This window comes from Cajanus cajan, chromosome 7 (assembly GCF_000230855.2).
Source record: "Cajanus cajan strain Asha chromosome 7, NIPB_CcT2T_4, whole genome shotgun sequence".
NCBI lineage: Eukaryota > Viridiplantae > Streptophyta > Magnoliopsida > Fabales > Fabaceae > Cajanus > Cajanus cajan.
In genome coordinates, this window is record NC_138523.1 from 10,625,633 (window position 1) to 10,649,064 (window position 23,432).

General features: G+C 41.0%; 1 protein-coding gene across 1 annotated transcript; it reads right to left on the reverse strand.

Annotated features, from left to right (window-relative positions):
- Nucleotides 1–21,998: 21,998 nt before the first annotated feature.
- On the reverse strand, nucleotides 21,999–23,000 carry LOC145949815 (uncharacterized). The gene is made up of 4 exons (XM_083060702.1): nucleotides 22,768–23,000; nucleotides 22,464–22,695; nucleotides 22,207–22,388; nucleotides 21,999–22,104 (listed from the first exon to the last, which is right to left on the reverse strand). Exons 1-4 carry the CDS (start codon nucleotides 22,998–23,000, stop codon nucleotides 21,999–22,001), a joined length of 753 nt encoding a protein of 250 aa, XP_082916828.1.
- Nucleotides 23,001–23,432: the final 432 nt, after the last annotated feature.

A 23,432-nucleotide genomic window follows, 5' to 3' on the forward strand; every position in this document is an offset into this window, starting at 1 on the left:
ATGATACAGGACATTATGTATTTTTCTTGGACTTGGTTAAAAAAATTGACAAAGGACTTCTCATACTCCTTCAGTCAATGACAAAACTCACCTAGAACTTGTTTTTGTAATTGATTTATTTTTATTAGACTTGGTTGAGTTTATTGACATTTCTTATTTATCATTTGTTAAAGTGTAGTAATTACCATTATATTTCTAAGTACTTATAGTGCCTAACTGCCTAAGTATTAATACAATTTTTTTGCTGAAAAAAAAAAAGGACAGGGATGAGTGCATGGCACCTTTTCCTGTTCCCAACTAACCGTGAGAGACAGCTTCCTTTTCTTAATTTCTTAGTTGGGTTGGGTAGATAACTAAATATAGATTTTTCTTGGATTCTTCCTTGAATAAGTCGTGCCTATGCTTCCAAGTTTCAACCCTTTCGTCTTTTTACCAACCCAATATTTTTAAAGACAAAACTCGTCAAGCAAATAGTGTACATAATTAATAATTATAAGTCATAACTACCGTACAAGGACTTTATTAAATTTTGTTTGTGCAACAATTCATGGTTTGTTGGCATGCCTCTATTTTGTGTCACTTGATCATTAAAAAAACTAAAATGTTAAATTGTACGTAAGGTCCGGGATCTACATCGATTAGGAAATATTTCCAAGTACCATTGTTCATGTAAAATTTGTATATATTATCAATAAAGAAGAAATAAAAATTAGAACAATATAATTATAGTTATATTTAATTATAATATATTTAACTTTGATCGAAAATTTAAAAATATTTAAAGCAAGTAACAACATATATATAAATAATTGATACATAAACTGAATTTAGAAATATTTGTAAGCAAAATCAAATTGCTCTTGCTTTAAAAGCTTGTCAACCAAGTTTTAGGTATTCGGAAATATTATATAAACCACATGGAAAAGATTATAAACTTAGTTAAGTATAAACGCAACTTCATCATCACCCGTTTCCGTTTTACTTTGAATTTTATTGCTATTATTATAATTCTTCATTTTTAATAAGGATTAAAGTCAACTTTGTTAATTTGACAAAGTATAAACTACATTTGTTTATCAATTGCACAAGTAAATTTGTATATATCTACATTAATTTAATTTATTTTTAAGAACACAAACAGATTAAACACTATAATGTAAGAATAAAATAATTTTACTCGTATAATTTATAAACAAATTAACTTTTTTAGTTGATAAGAATAACCGCATTAATTAGTGGGACACAATTAATGGGAAACAAAACACGCGTATATGTGTCCCAGACGCGTGCGACATACAAATATGAATTCTCTTTACAATAATGTTTCTAATTATTTGTTTTTACTGTTTCACTACATATTCAAATTTCAAAACAAATGCCACCACCTACTAAAGTTTCTTCGAATTCGGATTCTCATAATGTTACACAACCAACCAACCAGAATTGTCCAATGAAAATCGAACAACTTCAGTAAAAAATAAATAAATAAAAATGGACAACTGAGGTACACATATTTTCTCATTTAAAATTAAAGCCATATGATCTTTATCAGAGTGTAGAGAATTAGGTTTGCTAAAGTTTCATCTGCCATCTACCTAACAATGTCCGCTAAATCCAAATAACTAGAATTGTCAAAAATTAATAGATTTAATTGGAGTGTAAAAAAAATCTAAATTTAACCTGAATTGATTGATAATTGATTTTGATTAATTTTACAAAAATATTTAGTTATCTGATTCATTTTTACAAAGTGGATTAATTTAGTTTAGTTCAATTTTTAAAAAAATTTATATATAAGTAAAAAAAAAAGAATAATTGTATCATATCAAACTAATTCATTTTCAAAAATATTAATCTATATTTTAAAAAAAAAAATCGATCCGTTTCATAAACACCCCTAGATTTCACGTCTCCCTTGTTTATAATATTTCTTTTCACTTAGAAGTTACTAATGAAGTTAGAATATTAACACATGTAATTTGTAATGACCCGCCTGGCCGTCACACATAGCTAACAACACCACCGCACCATACCGAAAGGGACAAGTATATATATAAGCAACTAATATATATACACAAGATCTAGCCTGGGGCTTAAAATCAGAGTATACCTACATCCAAAGGTAGCCAAACTAGTGGCCAAAACAACAAAACATCAAACATCCACTTCATCTGCCAGCTGCAGACCTGCCTCAGGATCAGCCTATCCTTGTTCTGCTCCCATACATAATATGATCATTGCAGTCCAAACCACATGGAAACAACAAAGGGTAAGCTAGTGAAAAGAATCGGCATACATATATAAGAATACATGAATGGTAAACATCTACAGCTATCAGCATACAACTCATCACATATACAACTCACATCAGACAACATAAACAGCAATACACACACAATGCGTCGTCACGCATATCAGCTCGGAGATCTCCTACAACAGCTCAGCCTTATGGCCTACAACAGCTTAGCCTTACGGCCTACAACAGCTCAGTCTTACGGCCTACAACAGCTTAGCCTTACGGCCTACAACAGTTTATATCAGCATGCAGCACAACACAGCAAATCAGCAATGACAACATTCAGCACAGCTCAATATTATACAACACAACTTATACATTATAATTCAGCATAAACAACACACAACACATCTCAACTTTTCATCATACAACATTAACAACATTAATCAGCATAAACGTCATATAATAAAACATCACATTCGCGCCTGGCGCACTCATGGTCGTGCCCGGCGTGACACAACTAGGGAGCACCAGGGACTAGTGCGCCTGGCGCAAGAGTACTCGCGCCCGGCGTAGACTAACCAGAGAGCCCAAGGCTCAAACGCGCCTAGCGCAAAACCAATTGCGCTCAGCGCAAACCTAGGCAGAGACTCTAAGGAGTCTCACGCGCCCAGCGTGCCCAAACCCGCGCTCGGTGCAGGGAAGGCAGAGACCTCCCCAATGTCTCACACTCAGCGCAATGCCAATTGCGCCCGGTGCCCCTTTGGCAGAGACTCCCAAGGATTCCCCACGCCCAGCGAGACATGGTCGTGCCTGGCACGGCACTAGAAATCCCAAAAACATGTTACACATTGATATCGCGCCTGGCGCGGTCCAAGCAACACCTGGTGTGGGCCATCTAGAGGCTCACATTCTCAAGCTCGCCTGGCGCACACACCCTTGCGCCCAGTGGGCTTGCCCAAATGGAGCCCTCTGGTGGTAACGCGCCTGGCGTGGTACTTAGCAACAACTTACCAAGTTCGAAAATCTTGCCCAAAACCTGCAAAAATCCACATTTCCAGCACATGCAAACCATCCAAAATGCCACATTTTCATCAAACAGCTCAAAAATACCATCTTTTTACACATGCAATCACAAACAATGAAAAATCCCCAAATTTCACCCAAACCTCGAAAAATGAGTTTTCTTCAATCTTAACCAAATCATCAAACCATCCATGAGTTCTAAACTCATTTCCAGACAACCAGCATGAATCCTAGCTTCCCTTACCTCGATGCAAAGATTCCGAGCCCCGGGAAGAAGAAAGGAGAAGAAGCTTGAACGAGCGGAGAAGAAGCTCAACAAGAAAGAAAGGAAATCTGTCTGGCACACTCAATCAGCTCTAGTCAACACCTAGATCACCACAAGAAATCAAAAATTGATGGAAGAAAAGAGTGAGCAATGAGAGTTTAGAGAGAAAGAGAGTTGGGGAAAGGAAGAAAGTCTGTCTGGGGGTCTCACAGCCACCCCAACAACAGGAGTTTTAGTCCCCGAAAATAAACTTACTTGGGAAAAGAAACGAAAATTGCTCCTGGCATTGCTGCTCCACCTCCCAAGTAGCCTCACCAGTAGCTGCATCCCACAACACCTTCACCAGAGTAATGGACTTGCCCCTCAGCTCTTTCAGCTTGTGATCAACCACAGCTACCGAAAACTTCTCAAACGTCAGATTTTCCTTCACCCGCACATCATCCAACTCAACCACATGATCGGGGTCATGAACATACTTCCTCAGCTGAGATACATGAAATACATCGTGTAGGTCTGAAAGAGATGGTGGCAAAGCCAACCGATATGCAACCGGAGCCACATGTTATATGATCTGATAGGGACCAACAAACTTCGGTGTCAACTTCCTTACCTTCAGCGCTCTACCCACACCAGAGGTTGGGGTCACCTTCAGAAACACATGCTCCCCTTCAGCAAACTCCAAAGGATTTCGCCTTTTATCACCATAAGATTTCTGCCTACTCTAAGCAGTCTTCATCCTCTCTTGAATCAGCTTCACCTTCTCAATAGTCTGTAGATCAGCTCCGGTCCCACAACCACTGACTCACCATCTTGATACCAGCATAGAGGAGTCCTACACCTCCTGCCATACAAGGCTTCAAACGGCGCCATCCCAATACTAGCATGAAAGCTATTATTGTACGTGAACTCAATCAGCGGTAGGACATCCTCCCAGCTTCCTAAGTGGTCTAACACACATGCCCTCAACAGATCCTCCAAGGATTGGACTGTCCTCTCTGACTGACCATCCATCTACGGATGATAAGCAGAACTCAGCTTCAGCTTCGTGCCTAAGGCTTGATGTAAACTCTGCCAAAATCTGGAAGTGAACCCCAGATCTCTATCAGAAATAATACTGGAAGGCACCCCATGCAACCGTACTATTTCCCCCACATACAACTGTGTCAGCTTCTCCAAGGACCACTTGATGTTGACATACAAGAAATGTGCACACTTGGCCAACCGATCAACAATCACCCAGATAGCATCACTATTACTAGCCGACCTAGGCAACCCCACAATGAAGTCCATAGTGATACTATCCCACTTCCATTCCAGAATCTCCATCTGCTGCATCAAACCACTCGGCTTCTGATGCTCCACCTTCGCCTTCTGACAGGTCAGACAAGCAGCCACAAATTTAGCTATCTCCCTCTTCATACTAGACCACCAGAAATTCTTCTTGAGGTCTTGGTACATCTTAGTCATACCAGGATGTATGCTAAGTCTACTCTTGTGGCCTTCCTCTAACACAGCTCTCTTCAACTCAGCATCATGAGGTAGGAAAATTCTGCCCTTAAACCTTAAGATTTCATCTCCGCCCAGCTCGAAACCAACAGCCTTCTCGGTACCCAGCAACCCAAGAAGTTTCACTAGCTCAACAGCTTGCAACTGCTTCAGTCCAACTTGCCTCAAGAACTCACTAGTTATGGTAATCATCCCACAACTAATGTGATCCTGAGCTAACTCCACACAAAGGTTCAGATCTCTAAACTCCTCCACCAGCTCCAGCTCTCTCACCATCATACTAGACATGTGGATGGATTTCCTACTCAGCGCATCTGTCACAACATTGGCCTTCCCAGGATGATACATCAACTGGAAGTCATAATCCTTCAGAAACTCCATCCACCACCTCTACCTCATGTTCAGCTCCCTCTGATCAAACAGGTACTTCAGACTCTTGTGATCACTGAAGACGCTAAATCGAGCACCATATAGAAAATGCCTCCATATCTTCAAGGCAAAAACAACTGCTGCCAACTCCAAGTCATGAGTAGGATAATTCCTCTCATGGTTTTTCAGTTGCCTTAAAGCATATGCCACCACTTTCCTATTCTACATCAGCACACACCCCAAACCCTGGTGAGAAGCGTCACAATACACATCAAAGGGCTCACCAGAATCGGGCAACACCAGCACATGAGAAGTAGTCAACCTCATTTTCAGCTCATCAAAACTTCGCTCACAAGCATCTGTCCAAATGAACGGCTGCTCCTTCCTTGTCAACTGGGTTAGAGGCGCTACTATCTTGGAGAATCCCTCAATAAACCTTCGATAGTAACCCGCTAGACCCACAAAACTCCGAATGTCAGTGACAGTTCTTGGACGCTCCCACTACAATACCGACTCCACCTTAGCCGGATTAACAGCAATCCCCTCAACTGAAATAACATGTCCCAAGAACTTCACTTCATCCAACCAAAACTCACATTTTGAAAGATTAGCGTACAACTGCTTCGCCTTCAAAATCTCCAGCACCAACCTCAAGTGCTCTCCGTGCTCCTCCGGGGTCCTTGAATAAATAAGGATATCGTCAATGAACACCACCATAAATTTATCCAAGAAGGGCCGGAAGATCCTGTTCATGTAATCCATGAACACAGCCGGGACGTTGGTCACAACAAACGGCATCACAACATACTCGTAGTGACCATACCTAGTCCTGAAAGTAGTCTTCGGTATGTCACCCTCCTTCACCCTGATTTGGTGATAACCTGACCTCAAGTCAATCTTCAAGAAAACCGATGCTTCCCTCAATTGATCAATTAAGTCATCTATCCGGGGAAGTGGATATTTGTTCTTAATGGTCAACTGGTCAAATACCGATAATCAACACACAGTCGAATACCTCCATCTTTCTTCTTCACCAACAACACGGGAGCACCCCATGGCGATACATTCGGCCGCACCAACTGCTTTTCCAACAGGTCCTCTAACTAACCTTTCAACTCAACCAGCTCAGCTGGGGCCATCCTATAGGGAGCCACCAACACTGGCCCCGCACCTGGAACCAAGTCAATGCTAAACTCCATCTCCCTAGTAGGAGGCAACCCAGACACCTCATTAGGGAACACTGATGGACTCCTTTCACCAAGGGGATGAACAAACGTCAATGGTGAAGAGGAGCTCCTTGCCAAGGCCAAGATGGTGACCTTAGGGGGTGGATGTCCTTCAAGGGTGAGGCAAAAAGGAAGGTGGGCATTGATGGTGATGGCTTGGGCGAATATGAGAAATGAAGGGAGGATGGTGTTTTGGGTGTTTTAGTTGGCTCTCTTCATTAAGTGGAGGTGAAGGCCATTCAAGGTATCCCTAAACTCACTCTAACGAAGAGATAAGAGAGGTAGGATGAATTGACCTAGTGACTAAGGAGAGGATTTGAGGCAAAAATGCTCACTCAAATTCATATAATCCAAAGTATTTACATGATGCATAGCCTAGGGTATTTATAGGAGTGAGAGACATCTAGGGTTGCATTTGGAGAGTGCATGGACAAAATTTACAATCCAAATGCACACCAAATGAAATGCAAATGAACCCTAGATGCAACTTGGTGGCCAAGGATGGAATCTTTGAGATTAGTTAGGCTACATCTAGGTGCATGATAAGACCATGCAACCTTTGCCATCCACTTGGGCCTAAGCCTTTCTAACACCAAAAAATAGGTCCAAGAGTCATAAAAAATATGTCTAGGTTTTGTTCCCACCCTAATCAAATACCTTAGCCCAAAAATAAAAACCAATGATCTAAAGCACCCCATAATACAAGGGTAAAATGGAAAATATAAAAGAAAATAAATCCTATGACTAAAATACCCCAAAATACAAGGGTAAAATTGGAAATACAAGTAGAATAGATCCTATGTCTAAGATACCCCAAAATACAAGGGTAAAAATGGAAAATCAAAGACAAGGGCAAAATAGGCATAAAGATAAATTCTAGGCTATCAAAGCTTAGGAGAGTGATTAGTGTATTTTAATCTTGAGAAGCATGTCTTCTAAGGTTTTGACTTTCCTATCCTCTTCCACTCTCCTAGCCATTGGCTTAGTGATGTGTCTCACATGAAGCTCCATGGATGGTCCTCCATCATCCCCTCCTTCTTGTGAAGGATTTGACCACAAATCTTCAAGCTTAATCATTCCATTGGTACCTTTAAGAGATGTGAGACCACAACTAGGGATAGAAACTACTTAAAACTTAGCTATGCAATCCTTAAGTACACATTTTGTTGAATGAAAGTACTAAGGGAAGGAGAGAGCCAAAGAGGCATCACCATTTTTGAAAAATTTATTAACCCCATGTAATTCATTCACTAAATCATCTATCTTAGGGATTGGGTGCCTTTTATGCAATGATGGATTTTATAAAAGGTGTTCATCCTCCATTGTCATCTTTCTTTGGCACCAAAAGAATGAGGATGGTACAAGGGTTAAGGTTCTCTTGAACCTAGCCCTTTTTCTTCAAAGGAAAAATTCTTTTTTTCTTCTCTTTTCTTTTTTCTTTTGTTTTTGCTTTTCTCCTCCTCATATTTCTTAGCTTTTAATTTGAGTTGGTCCTCATTCACTTGAGAAGGTGATAGAGAAAACCACACAAATTTCTTTCCCAAGTGTTGGAAGCTTATTTTATTGGTGAGGCCATCATGGATTGTTTGCTTGTCAAATTGCCATGGCCTCCCAAGTAATACATGACTAACCTCCAATGGCACTATGTCACACAAAACTTCTTATTTATAATTGCCAATGGAGATTGGTATGCTTGCTTGTTGGTTAACTACAATACCTTTCTCCTCATTGATCCATTGCATTCTATAAGGTTTAAGATGAGATTTTGTAGTCAAAGATAACTTATCAACCAATCTAGTGCTACAACAATTGGAAGTTGACGCACTATCTACAATGAGAGAACAAGTATTGTCTAAGACCTTGCATTTTGTTTGAAACAAGTTCTCTCTTTGAGATTGGTCAATGTCACTAGATTGATTGTTAAGAAGCCTTCTTACCAAAAGTAAGTCTCCTTCACAAGGTAAAATATCTTCCTCGGAATCTATGGCTTCTTTTTCACTATTAGAGGAAGAAGGAGTAGCTTCATCAAGGATACTATAGTGATGTGGGGATTTTAAAACCATAATTTTCTTTGTAGGACATTGAGAAGCAATATGTCTTCTTCCAAGACACTTAAAGCACTTGATTTCACTTGACTTAGACTCTTTGGAAGGTGCTTTAAAAGATGATTTTTCTTTTTCTTTTTTTTTTCTTTTTCTTTTTCGTCTTTGGGATAAGGTAGGGAAGAGTGGTCCTCCTTCTTAAAGCTCTTGGGATAAGAGGGAGTGGAGTCTTTTCTAAAAGTTTTTCTCTTAAGTTGATGCTCCACTCTTAAACAAAGTTGAACTAGTTCATTCAAATCCCTATAAGGTAAAAGTTCAACTTTGTCTCTTATCTCAAGATTAAGACCACTTTGAAATCTAGAGATTGTGGTCCTCTCTTCCTCCCTAATCCCAACCCTCATCATGAGCAACTCCATAGATTGCCTATATTCTTCCATACTAGAGGACCCTTGTTTCAATCTTTGAAGCTTATCCATAAGCTCTCGGTCATAGTATGGAGGAATATACCTCCTTCTTAAGGCACTACGGAACTCATTCCAATATTGGATTGGGAGCTCATGGTTTATTCTCCTTTCTTTTTCTAAGGAGGTCCACCAATACATAGCATGCCCTTGGAAGCTAAGGGTTGCTAAAGAAACCTTCCTATCTTCACTCACTCCATGGCAAGAGAAAAATTGTTCAACTTTCGTTTCCCAATCCAAATAATTTTCAACATTATCCTTGCCATGAAATGGGGGAAGAGTGATATTAGGTTCCTTATTGGAGGACTCCCTATGTCTATGTTGCCTTGGGGGTCTTTGATAGTAATCATCATTGTGAGGACTACTATAGAAGATATCACTTGGAGGTTGGGTATGATGCCCTTCCTCCTCATGAACACTTGAGGGTATCATATGCCCCTTGCCTTTTGAGGATTTAGGGGAAGTGACTCTTGGTCTTGAACCACTAGCCTCCCCCCCCACAACTAACCTAGCAAGCAACCTTTTTATCTCTTCATTAATTTTTTCATTTTCTCTTTCTCTTCTTCTTAACTCTTCTTCTCTTTTTATATTTTCTTCCTCTTTTTTTCTCAAATATTCTTTCAATTGTCTAATTTCATCCCTAACACTAGACCTAGTACTACAACACTAGAATGATCACTCATCTTTGATCAAGAAAAGGTTTTCACAAATTTTGTTTTCAAAAGGGTTTGAAAATTTTTTTTCACAAAGAGTGAGTGGTAAAAGGTTTTCACAAAAAGGTTTCCAAGGTGCAAGATTGGTATGAAAAGACCTAAGTGTACAAAGTGAACTATCAAAGGGAGGTGGACTACTAGGAATCACTTAATAACCAAGCCTTATCAAGTAAAAATCACTATGCCTTTTCACACATTTCTCACAAAATAATTTTCACAAGACTAAGGTGTGTGTGTGCACGGACCCTTAGTAGGAAATTGTAAGCCTTCTAAATGAAAATTGAGGCAAAATAAAGACCTAAGCAATTATACTACTAAAAGCTTTAAAACATGCAAAAGGAAAACACTTAAAGCATATACTAGTCGAATGCCTAGGTGAAGGTTTTCAAATCACCTTCAACTACAAGAAACTACCACCAAAATGAAGAGGTTTAAAATGGCCAATTACAAACCAAAATAAAGAAACAAGGCCCAAATTACAAGAGGCCAAAAATTGAGCAAAATGAGCAAGTAAGAAAGAAAATAAATTAAAGGTCTTCAACTCCTCCAATTTGGCTCCCCTTCACAAGGAACAAACAAAGTTAGTCTTCTCCTTTGGTGTTTGCACTCTTTGAGATATGATATCCTTCTCCAAAGCACTTGGGACCTCACGGATTTAGTCTCCACTCAATCCCCCAAAGAAGTTTTGTTAAGGGTATCTTGGAGATAGCACTTCACCTACACTCAAAGACAACAAACCAACCAAGAACAAGAAGGAGGCCAAAGGAATAAAAACTGAAAAAGCTCAATTAAAAAGCTAAACTCAAAGAGAGATTAATGAGACAAACATAAGAATTCCAAGGAAGACAAGCAAAAATTAAGACACATTAAAAAGGCTAGCACTCAAAAGAGAAAATCCTAGAATGGCATTAGAATGGAATAAGTCTTTAAAGGTTTTGCAATTGTAAACTTAAGTCCTTTTTGGTAAAGGTCCAGCCACGGTTTTGTGTCTCAAAGAGGGTCCAATATGGTCCAAAAATTCAGTCCAAGTCCAACTCCAATGTGCAAGGGTAATTAGGTCAATGTTTACAAGTCTAGCAACAAGTCCTTTTGTTTACTTTTTGGGCCTTTTTGGTCACCTTTTTTTTAAAAAAAATTTTGTCCAGATTTTTTTCTTCTATTTTCTTTTTAAATGTTGCTTGGTTTTTACACTTGTGGGTGATTAAAAATTCAGCACATGTAAGGAGTCAAAAATAGAGAGACAAGCGGCAACACATGAGTGGGTATAGAAGCATTTTGTAAGTGGAGTGTGCCTTGTACTATTTTCTTTTTGGTGCATATTTTTTTTAAAGATTCCAGCACTCACACACAAAAAATTACCACTCACACATGTGCATAAAAGGACAAAGAATAATCATGTAATGATGTGCATAGAAAGGTGGCCAATCATGTATGTGTAGGAAGGATATAACACATAGATTTCAACACAAATTTGGAGCATGCCAAGGACTAATCAACATGCATGAATGACTTCTAAATGGTGCAAGGAATTTTCGGCCAGCCCATGGAAAGCACATACATCATACATTTTTCATTTTTTCATTCATGAAATTGGTGCATCATACATTTAGGTATTTGTCTTTTTTGAGGTGGGTGAGAGAAACACAATTTGACAAAACTTAAAAGGTAAAAAGGATCAAAAGGAGATGCATGATATGTTCTTGATGTTCTTGAAATATTTTTCCAGCAAACAATAATGAAAGCAAAATGGCATACAAGAACCTAAGACTCAAGAAAAACCCTAAAGCACAAAAAGAGGCTCATGAACAATGAATGAACCATAGAATAATATGAGGAGATATTTGAAGCAATATTTGCATGGATGACAAAGACACCAAAGATGACGCAAATAATGACTCAAAAGATAAAGACTCAAAGAAAATGAAAGAACACTAGTTACCCTTGAAGATAACCAAAGCTCTAGATACCAAATGATGGACTCCTTCCACCAAGGGGATGAACAAACGTCAATGGTGAAGAGGAGCTCCTTGCCAAGGCCAAGATGGTGACCTTAGGGGGTGGATGTCCTTCAAGGGTGAGGCAAAAAGGAAGGTGGGCGTAGATGGTGATGGCTTGGGCGAATATGAGAAATGAAGGGAGGATGGTGTTTTGGGTGTTCTAGTTGGCTCTCTTCACTAAGTGGAGGTGAAGGCCATTCAAGGTATCCCTAAACTCACTCTAAGGAGGAGATAAGAAAGGTAGGCCGAATTGACCTAGTGACTAAGTGTAGACCCCTAAAATTGTCCGGGTCGGAAATAAAGCTTGAAGACTCTCGAAGACTGAAGGATAATCAGCCAGAAGGACTCCTCGAAGGCCCTAGGAGGGTTCTCTGTAGGTCTAGAGGTCTTAGAATAGCTCAAAATAAAGAAGTGGAGGGAAAAAGCCCAATACGGCCGTACTGAACCCCAATACGGCCGTATTGAAGCTTCAATATGGCCACAGTGAACTCAATACGGCGTATTGAAGTTTCTGAAACTTCGATACGGCCGTACTGAAATCAATACGGCCGTATTGAAGCTTCAATACAGCCGTATTGAATTCAATACGGCCGTATTGAAATTTCTGAACTTCAATACGGCCGTATTGAACTTCAATACGACCGTATTGAAGTTCAAAAATTTCAATACGGCCGTATTGCCCCTGTAGGCCGTATTGAGGCCCATTCCTATAAATAGGAGGCCATTTGGACGTCCTACCACACTTTTTCACTCAGTTTTGACTCCCTCCTTGAGTATTCTGGGGTTTTTGAGCAGTGTTCTGCCCTAGAAATCTCTCTGGGAGTCGATCCGACGAAGTTCTGGAATTCCGAGCACTTAGCTTGGAGATCCGAACCTAGTCGAGGGGAAATCTCTTTGATTCCCTTAGTTAAAATTTTGTTCTAGGAGAGCGAGGAGCGGGCTTGTAGAGCGAGGGAACGCCAAAACGCTTCCCAGTTCATTTTCATAAAAAGCACGCTTCAAGAGGTTTCCCTTCAATCCTTCCTTTTACTGCTTTCTGTGTGAATATTTAAACTGTCATCATGTAGATAGTCAATTTATAATTGCTTAGAATAAATAGGGGTAATTTAGTAATTTTATACTGTTCTGTTAAAAATAATCTGTCATAGGGAACCCGAAAGGGGCGCTGTGGGGTGCTAACACCTTCCCCACGCGTAACCGACTCCCTTACCCAACTCTGGTTGTAGTGGCCAAAGTTGATTTTTAAATCAATTGCCTTATCCCTTTTTCCAATGTTTTGAGTAAAACATTGGTGGCGACTCCACGAACCCTCCTTTATGAAAACCACTAATCCATGGAGGGTCCCGCTTGGGATTAATATGGATTAGTGAGCCTTTTAATAAAATTGCTCGTTTGACGAGGTCTCAGTTTGAGAATAAGTCATCCTAGCAATCCACATTTTTCAAACAAATAAACGAGTCCAACCATCCTTCGCGAATGCCGAAAGCCCGTTTCGGGCCGGTGGCGACAGATGGCGACTCCACTGGGGAAGCTTCGAGAGTCAGTCCCATTTAGTGACAGATTATTTTAACAAATAATAGTTAAAATTACTTCATTACCCCTTTGTTTGTATAAACATGTTTATCTATTTGGCTTTAATAACTGTTGTATTTTTAAATTTACGCAATTGTTTGGAATAAAAACTGCACACAAACCTTTGCACACAACAGTTCCCTCTATACCCGGGGGCATGAGTGATTAACCATAGGGAGTGGATGTTAGTACGGCCGGTTGTCGAATGGGTCTATAGGTGCCCGTAGACCGTTGTCGGAAAGCATCACTCAAGGTGATAACCATGAACTTAAGTCCGACGGTGCGTTGGAACTTTCCATCGACCCACGACGAGAGGAATTGGGTCCCTATAATGGGGGCACCTTGGGGGCCTTTGACCAAGTGAGAACAGTTAGATCCTCCTTGAATATGCACTTTTCTGCAGGAGACCCCTACCTCGTGATTCGCTCGTGACTGTTCGTGGATGAGTGAATTGTTTGTGTAAATGCTTATGTGCAATTGTTTGTGCATTAATAAATAACCTCGTGATAAGGTCTAAGAATAATCCCCATGCATGAAAATGTCATGACATGAGAGGAAAAACCAATGTGTGAAAATATAATAAAAGTAAGGAGCATAGGCATCATTATCAATAAAACCTCATGCATCCTCATCATCATTTATAGGTTCACTAATACCCTCTCGATGTGAGTAAAAGAGACCCGTGGCTATTGAGATTCTCCGTTGTGGAGAGATAATAGTCTAGGGAGGGTGATAAACTTTCATCTTAAAAAGGCAGCCCCTCAAAGATGAAAGATTATCAAGCTCACATCAAGAGTGTATTCATATCATAAATAAGCTAATTAGAATAAACATTCATTTTAGAAAGTGGCTGGTCATCTCTCTGTCCTCACACGCGCAAAGAAAATCAAGAAAATGGAAGCGCTAGAGGAACAAAACAAGAAGCTCACGACCGAGCTTTCACAGCTCAAAGAGCAGATGGCGCAAATGTTGGAACTCATGCGTCACCATAACATTCATGGATCTCATCACAGTGACCATGGGTCCCATCATGAGGGAGAGGAGGAGGAGCATGAAGAAGATCCTCCACATGCCATACCTCTTGGGGCTGGAATTATGATCAAAGAGCCCGAGGTTTCAAAAGAACAATTCCACGCCCTAGAGGATCGGCTAAGGGCTATGGAGGGGCATGATTTTGATATCAAAGATGCCGCCGACATGTGCTTAGTGAGGGATATTCAATTCCCTCCCAAATTTAAAGTGCCAGATTTCCCGAGATACGTGGGATCGACTTGCCCCAAGAGTCATCTCACCATGTACTGCCGAAAGATGGCTGCATATGCCACAAACGAAAAGCTCTTGATTCATTGCTTTCAAGAGAGCTTGGCTGAAACTGCACTCAACTGGTATATGCAGCTAGATGGAAATCAAGTATGTACATGGAGGCAGTTGGCCGACGCCTTTCTCAAGCGCTACAAATACAACATCGACCTAACACCTGATAGGTCAGATCTTCAAGCCTTGAGTAAGACAAATGATGAATCCTTCAAGGCGTACGCCCAACGATGGAGGGAGTTGGCGGCACAGATAGAGCCCCCGCTGTCAGATAAGGAGATGGTGTCCTTATTCATCAACTCGTTGACTGGTCCCTATTACGATAAAATGATAGGGAACACAACGACACTCTTCTCGGACATCATCACTATTGGGGAGAGAGTGGAACAAGGATTGAAAAGTGGGAAGCTAGCTAAGCCTTCCCAATCATTCGAGGCTAAGAAGACCTTCAGGAAGAAGAATGAGGGAGGAGTCAATGCTATAACCATATCCTCGGCTTCTTCCACTTCGAAGTCAGGAAGATCGCAATTCATCCCTGTGAAGAAGTTTGATAAACTTCCGACCACTTATAGCGATCTCCTTCCGAAGCTAGTAGAAGCCAAACTTCTAGCTCATGTTCCACCAAGGAAGATCGACCCACCTTACCCCGATTGGTACAAGCCACAAGACAAATGTTTATACCATTCGGGGGCACCAGGGCATTCAACAGAGAGATGCCTAGCTCTCAAATACAAGGTCCAAAACCTTATTGATGCTGGGTGGGTCACCTTCGATTCGACAGCGCCCGACGTGAGCAAGAATCCTCTACCAAAGCAGGAGTAGAGAATGGCAAGCCACAATAGGGCCCCTTCATATTTTTCTTCTCTTTTAGGGACTCATGATCAGTACCCGAGATCATGAGAACCTTTTCATGTAAATAAGGGTTTTTGTACATTTTACATATATCAATAAAGAGGCATTTCACACATCACTCTCTTTTGTTCTTTTCTCTCTTTCCTCATCAATATTAATAAATTCTAAACCTAAACAGAACCAATAAAATAATTGTGTCTGTAATTGTTCGCTCTAACCGGGATCCGAAGGTGAAAGGGTTGAGTTGGACAGTGATGAGGAGACCATTTCTCCGGATCTGCAAAGATTGCTAGATCAAGAAGCTCGTCAAGAGAAATTCGAAACCGTGAATTTGGGGCATGGCCGAAAGATAAAAGAGGTCAACATTGGGACCCATATCAGTGATGAAATAAGGACACATGCTTCCACTATGATTATAATAAAATCATTCTTTCTCATTGCTTCTTTTCTTGCTTATAATAAAATTCTAAACCACATTTTTTTTAACCCTGTTTGAATAAACATGAATGAGGTTAAAATCATCTTAATAATAATAAACCCACATCATTTTTATGTGGAAGTGTGTGTGTCAACTTGGAGCACCTTTTCTTGGCCTCAATAAGTGCCATCATGGATAAAGAAATCCTAAAGATAAAAAGACCCGCTAGGAATCCCACAAAAGGGTGACCTAGGCAAAAGTTAGGGTTACAATAATAAACAAAAACAAAGGTCCGCTAAAACGCCACAAAAGGGTGTTTTAGGCAAAAATAAGGACAATCAAAAAACAAAAGAAATCCATGATGGTAACATGAACCGAATTCAAAAAGAAAGGTTCAAGAGCAGCTATCCAAGTTGTCAAAATCACAACGTCAATAAACAAAGATTTTCTTAACTTCATAAGTGTTTAATCAAGCAAGCCTAAACACATAAGCCTACCTTGGCCATCCATTCTTACAAAAACCATTTTTGAAAAATAATCCCCTCTAAAATACAAACTTCAAAACAAAAATATCTTTCCCTTCTTTTCTCTCTTGTCCCAAAAGATTTTAGAATAATCTAGTGGAAGCATGGAGAAATAAATCATCACTGATAATGGATCTAATCTGAACAACAAAATGGTGGAAGAACTGTGCCAAGAATTCAAGATCCAACACCACAACTCTTCCCCATATCGGCCAAAGATGAATGGGGCAGTCGAGGCAACCAATAAGAACATCAAAAAAATAGTGCAAAAGACGGTTGTCTCATTTAAAGACTGACACGAGATGTTACCCTTCGCTCCTCATGGCTATAGGACTTCAGTACGTCCATTTACAGGAGCTACTCCATTCTCACTCGTTTATGGGGTGGAGGCAGTTCTACCCATCGAAGTCGAGATATTCTATCTAAGGGTAATCATGGAAACAAAACTTTCCGAGGCAGAATGGGTTCAAAGCCAATATGACCAGTTGAACCCTATCAAAAAAGAAACGGCTGAACACCATATGCCATGGTCAAGCCTATCAGAGGAAGATCAAAAAGGCTTTTGACAAGAAAGTCCACCCTCGAGTCTACCATGAGGGAGAGTTGGTAATGAAGAAATTACTACCAACTCAAAAGGACAAAATCGGAAAGTATGCCCCAAATCACGGAGGACCATACGTGGGAAAACGAGCCTTCTCAGGAGGAGCATTGATCCTCACAAACATGGATGGAGAAGAACTTCGATACTTAGTCAACACTGACGTGGTAAAGAAGTACTATGCTTGAAGACGTTGCTTGCATAGGCCCGCTAGGATGAAAACCCAAAAAGGGCGTCCTAGGCAAAAGTTAGGGCAAAATAAAAAGCCTGCCAGTACAAGGGTACTAGGCAAAACAAAGGCAAATTTACCCCGTTAGGATACGTCCTAAGCAAAAGTTAGGGGCAAAAGAATAAGATGTAAAAGCAAAGCAAGCAACGATCGCTTAAACCGAAAACCGAAAGGCGGTTCAAGTGATTATCTTCTAGAAGCAAGCATCTTGCAGCATCTACACTCCTGGCTCAGGCCGAAGCAATTAGGAGAACGTAAAGAGCAACAATTACAGATATAATTGTTAAGCCCAAAGTATATAGCCTACCCTGGCCAGCCATTCTTCAGAAATTTCCTTCTGTATATCTTTCTGTAAAAACACTTGTGAATATCAATAAAAATATCCATTTGTTTCTTTTCTTTCTTGACCATGTGATTATGCCTCTGAATTGGTTTTTCATAAAATTGTACGAAACTCTTAATAATCGGTCAATAAAAGAAAATTGGAGGGGTTCCTGTAAAATCCATAATCTCCTGCATAAAGGCTCACAAAAATACTCCCTCGCGTCAATGACAGAAAGTCCTCCAAGAAGAAGAGGATAGGGAGAGCCACTCACTTTTCTAAATAAATGAACAAAAGTAAAAAATTGTATTGCATTTGTGCATCACACACACATTAGTTGCACATTCAAAGACCTTATCATGAGGCAACCGCATAAAATAGAAAAATAGAAAATTGCTTGTGTATGACAGCAGCAAGCAAAATACAAAGATTCAGAAAATCAACAGCATCATACAGAATAACTGAGCCTGGAGAGGCTTGCCGAAAGAATACTCTCAAAATAACTGAGCCTGGAGAGGCTCGCCGAAATAATACTCTCAGAATAATTGAGCCTGGAGAGGCTTGCCGAAATAATACTCGTACAGAATAATTGAGCCTGGAGAGGCTTGCCGAAACAATACTCCCACAGGATAATTGAGCCTGGAGAGGCTTGCCGAAATAATACTCCTACAAAATAACTGAGCCTGGAGAGGCTTGCCGAAATAATACTCTCTCATAAATCTAATTTCTTTAACACTTTTAATTTCTGTACAGCAAAAGCCAAAAACATAAAAAAGGCAAAATACAGAAAAAGCCAAAATCAGAAGAAAAGGCAAAATACAGAAAAAGCCGAAAATAAAAAAGGCAAGGATATAGAAAATCCAACAAACAATCTGTACCAAATAACTAAGCCTGGAGAGGCTTACCAAAATAATACTCCATATCCTCCACAGTATGCAGAATAACTGAGCCTGGAGAGGCTCGCAGAAATAATACTCCCCAGAGGGAACCTCAGCTCAAGCTCACGGAAAAATCCCCAGCGAGAGCTATCAAAGCAAAATCGACGCAATCCCCAATGGAAGTGCGATCATCCAAACAGTATATACAAGTCAAAGGACTTAACACTTCCTCGGTGGAAGATAGCTCTCCGACTCAAAGCACTGAGCGAGGCTAAGCCTGTAGAGGCTTCCTAAATAATACTCTGGGACACAATAAGATCCCCAAATCCCCAATCGCCTACTCAAGAGGCATCCCTGCAAAAAGGAGAAGAAAATCAAAAATATCAATAAGTATTCCCCAAGTGGAATCCGGCTCTTAGCCAAACATCGAACGTCAAGCCGATACGCCTAACAGAAGAGGCTAATCAAAATCAACGACAAAATCCCCCAGTGGATAACAGCCTACACAGAGGCAACACAATCAGAAAATCAAAGAGAGACACCCGAATAAGGATAACCGGGATACTCCACTCACGTCAAAAGGACGTCAGCCAAACATAAGGCATCGCTCAACTCAGAGAGCATCTGTGTCTACACCCCAAGGAGTCAAAAATTCCCATGGGTACCAACTAAGCAATGCAAGTTGGGACACAAGAACCTATGAATGACTGCACATCCCCTAGACGGATCCCTGCGTTATCCAGCCCTCAGCGGCACAAAATCAGAAAAACAAACCGTCGAAGCAGCATTGTGGACTGTGGAGACAAACTATACTCAACTACCTCATCTTTGAGAGGCAAAGTCTGGAGAGACGATACTCAAACAAGGTCTGGAGAGACAATACTCAAACAAGGTCTGGAGAGACAATACTCAAACAAAGTCTGGAGAGACAATACTCAAACAAGGTCTGGAGAGACAATACTCAAACAAGGTCTGGAGAGACAATACTCAAACAAGGTCTGGAGAGACAGTACTCAAACAAAGTCTGGAGAGACAGTACTCGAAGTCTGGAGAGACAGTACTCGAAGTCTGGAGAGACAGTACTCAGAGTCTGGAGAGACGATACTCAAATAAAGTCTGGAGAGACAATACTCAAACAAAGTCTGGAGAGACAGTACTCGAGGTCTGGAGAGACAATACTCAAGGTCTGGAGAGACAATACTCAGCCATCAGCGTCGTCAGAGGCACGTTGGTGTTAAACTTAGCTACCGAGGTTGTCAGAAGCGCCAAGGTATGCAACAACCTGGAGAGGCTACTCAACAATTTTCCACCGGAAGACATTACAAGTCAGAAGGTCGGCACATCACCCGGACAATTGGGTCAACTCCTTTACTTGTCAGCCGGTACACCAAAAGACCGTTTGACTAAGTAAAGGGGGGGCAGCTGTAGACCCCTAAAATTGTCCGGGTCGGAAATAAAGCTTGAAGACTCTCGAAGACTGAAGGATAATCAGCCAGAAGGACTCCTCGAAGGCCCTAGGAGGGTTCTCTGTAGGTCTAGAGGTCTTAGAATAGCTCAAAATAAAGAAGTGGAGGGAAAAAGCCCAATACGGCCGTACTGAACCCCAATACGGCCGTATTGAAGCTTCAATATGGCCACAGTGAACTCAATACGGCGTATTGAAGTTTCTGAAACTTCGATACGGCCGTACTGAAATCAATACGGCCGTATTGAAGCTTCAATACAGCCGTATTGAATTCAATACGGCCGTATTGAAATTTCTGAACTTCAATACGGCCGTATTGAACTTCAATACGACCGTATTGAAGTTCAAAAATTTCAATACGGCCGTATTGCCCCTGTAGGCCGTATTGAGGCCCATTCCTATAAATAGGAGGCCATTTGGACGTCCTACCACACTTTTTCACTCAGTTTTGACTCCCTCCTTGAGTATTCTGGGGTTTTTGAGCAGTGTTCTGCCCTAGAAATCTCTCTGGGAGTCGATCCGACGAAGTTCTGGAATTCCGAGCACTTAGCTTGGAGATCCGAACCTAGTCGAGGGGAAATCTCTTTGATTCCCTTAGTTAAAATTTTGTTCTAGGAGAGCGAGGAGCGGGCTTGTAGAGCGAGGGAACGCCAAAACGCTTCCCAGTTCATTTTCATAAAAAGCACGCTTCAAGAGGTTTCCCTTCAATCCTTCCTTTTACTGCTTTCTGTGTGAATATTTAAACTGTCATCATGTAGATAGTCAATTTATAATTGCTTAGAATAAATAGGGGTAATTTAGTAATTTTATACTGTTCTGTTAAAAATAATCTGTCATAGGGAACCCGAAAGGGGCGCTGTGGGGTGCTAACACCTTCCCCACGCGTAACCGACTCCCTTACCCAACTCTGGTTGTAGTGGCCAAAGTTGATTTTTAAATCAATTGCCTTATCCCTTTTTCCAATGTTTTGAGTAAAACATTGGTGGCGACTCCACGAACCCTCCTTTATGAAAACCACTAATCCATGGAGGGTCCCGCTTGGGATTAATATGGATTAGTGAGCCTTTTAATAAAATTGCTCGTTTGACGAGGTCTCAGTTTGAGAATAAGTCATCCTAGCAATCCACATTTTTCAAACAAATAAACGAGTCCAACCATCCTTCGCGAATGCCGAAAGCCCGTTTCGGGCCGGTGGCGACACTAAGGAGAGGATTTGAGGCAAAAATGCTCACTCAAATTCATATAATCCAAAGTATTTACATGATGCATAGCCTAGGATATTTATAAGAGTGTGAGACATCTAGGGTTGCATTTGGAGAGTGCATGGAAGAAATTCACAAGCCAAATGCGCACCAAATGAAATGCAAATAAACCCTAGATGCAACTTGGTGGCCAAGGATGGAATCTTTAGGATTAGTTAGGCTACATCTAGGTGCATGATAAGACCATGCAACCTTTGCCCTCCACTCGGGCCTAAGCCTTTCTAACACAAAAAAATAGGTCCAAGAGCAACAAAAAATATGTCTAGGTTTTGTTCCCACCCTAATCAAATACCTTAGCCCAAAAATAAAAACCTATGATCTAAAGCACCCCATAATACAAGGATAAAATGAGAAATATAAAAGAAAATAAATCCTATGACTAAAATACCCCAAAATACAAGGGTAAAATTGGAAATACAAGCAAAATAGATCCTATGTCTATGATACCCCAAAATACAAGGGTAAAAATGGAAAATCAAAGACAAGGGAAAAATAGGTATAAAGATAAATTCTAGGCTATCAAAGCTTAGGAGAGTGATTAGTGTATTTTAATCTTGAGAAGCATGTCTTCTAAGGTTTTGACTTCCTTATCCTTTTCCACTCTCCTAGCCATTGGCTTAGTGATGGGTCTCACATGAAGCTCCATGGATGGTCCTCCATCAAACACCTCAGCAAAATCCCACACCACATCAATCTCAGGAATGACCCTCTCAGTCTCCACACTCATAGCAGCAAGCAGAAGATAGCACTCTGCCCATCTCTCAACAATGATTCAGCTTGAACAGCTGAAATCAACAGCTCATCCTCCACCTGAGGAAATATCAGCCTCCTATTGACACAATGTATAAGGATGCGATTGACAGACAACCAATCCATCCCTAAGATTATGTCAATATCCACCAAAGGCAAACAAATCAAGTTCACCTTGTACCTCTTCTCATTCACAACAATAGGACAACCAGCACACAGCTCAAAAGTAACTATCGAAGCAGAAGCGGGCGTCGACACTAGCAGTCTCAACCCCAAGTCACACACCAGCACACCCAGCATAGCAGCACAAGCATAAGAAATAAATGAATGAGAAGCTCCAGAGTCAAACAAAATCATCACATCCTTACCAGCAGCTTTACTCTTCCCCTTCACAAGATCAGAAGAAGTCGAAGCCTCAACTCTAGTCAAAGCGAATACTCTGCCAGCAGTAGTAAGTCTATCACCCCTCTGAGCATCACCCCTCTGAGCACCCTTCTTCGGTCTATTTCTGGCAGGACAGTTGGTCGACTCATGACCTATCTGATGGAACCTGAAATACCGGCTCTCCGTGTGTGGATAATCCCTAACAAAATGGGGCCCAACACACCTGTAGTATCTAAGAGTGGCACCTCCACCTTGTCTCCCTCCTTTAGCAGCATCAGCAGGTTGCCTTATGACAGGACCTCGTTGCTGTGGTTGGGGCCTATCATATGGCTTCCTCTGATTTCCTCCTCTCTTGGACCCAACTAGTCCCTCAACAGTCTTAGTCACACGGTTGCCACCTTTCAACCGCTCAAAAACTTTCGCCTTCTCCACCAAGGCCAGAAACTCAATGATGGCCACAGACACCACCACCCTCTTCAGCTCTTGCTTTAGACCCTCAGCAAACTTCTTGCATTTCCAGGCCTCAGATATAGCTTGCGAGTAGAAACGAGCTAGGTGCTCGAATCTCATCGCATACTCAGATACTGTCATCCCTCCCTAGTACAACTGCATGAACTCGGCCTCCTTGGCGTGCCTCACGCTCTCCAGGAAGTACTTCTCCAGGAACACCCTCCTGAAGCACTCCCAATCAACAGCAACTCCTCTAGCAGTCAGCATGTGATGGGTACCTCTCCACCAATGCTCGGCCTCCCCAACCAGCATGTATACAACATATGCCAGCCTCCTCTCCTGAGAACATCCCAACACAGCAAAGATCTTCTCCATCTCACAGATCCAATGGTCAGCTACCTCTGGGTCTGCATCTCCCTTGAACTATGAAGGATGGAATTTCCGGAACTCAGCTAGATCCTGGCTCTCCTATGACCCCACTAGTCTTGCTGCACCAGCTGCAGCTCGATCAACATCCATCCTAGCAAAATAAGAATTTTGCTACTGCATAGCAATAACCATCATCTCCATGGC

Bases quoted from the DNA above. Each gene is read 5' to 3' on its own strand.
- LOC145949815 (XM_083060702.1), bottom strand. From the start codon at position 23,000: ATGACAGTATCTGAGTATGCGATGAGATTCGAGCACCTAGCTCGTTTC. The intron at 22,696-22,767 runs GTCCAAGAGAGG...TCCTGTCATAAG, and splicing joins ACTGTTGAGGGACTAGTTGG to GCAACCTGCTGATGCTGCTA. The intron at 22,389-22,463 runs GTATTCGCTTTG...GCTGCTGGTAAG, and splicing joins GACTTACTACTGCTGGCAGA to GATGTGATGATTTTGTTTGA.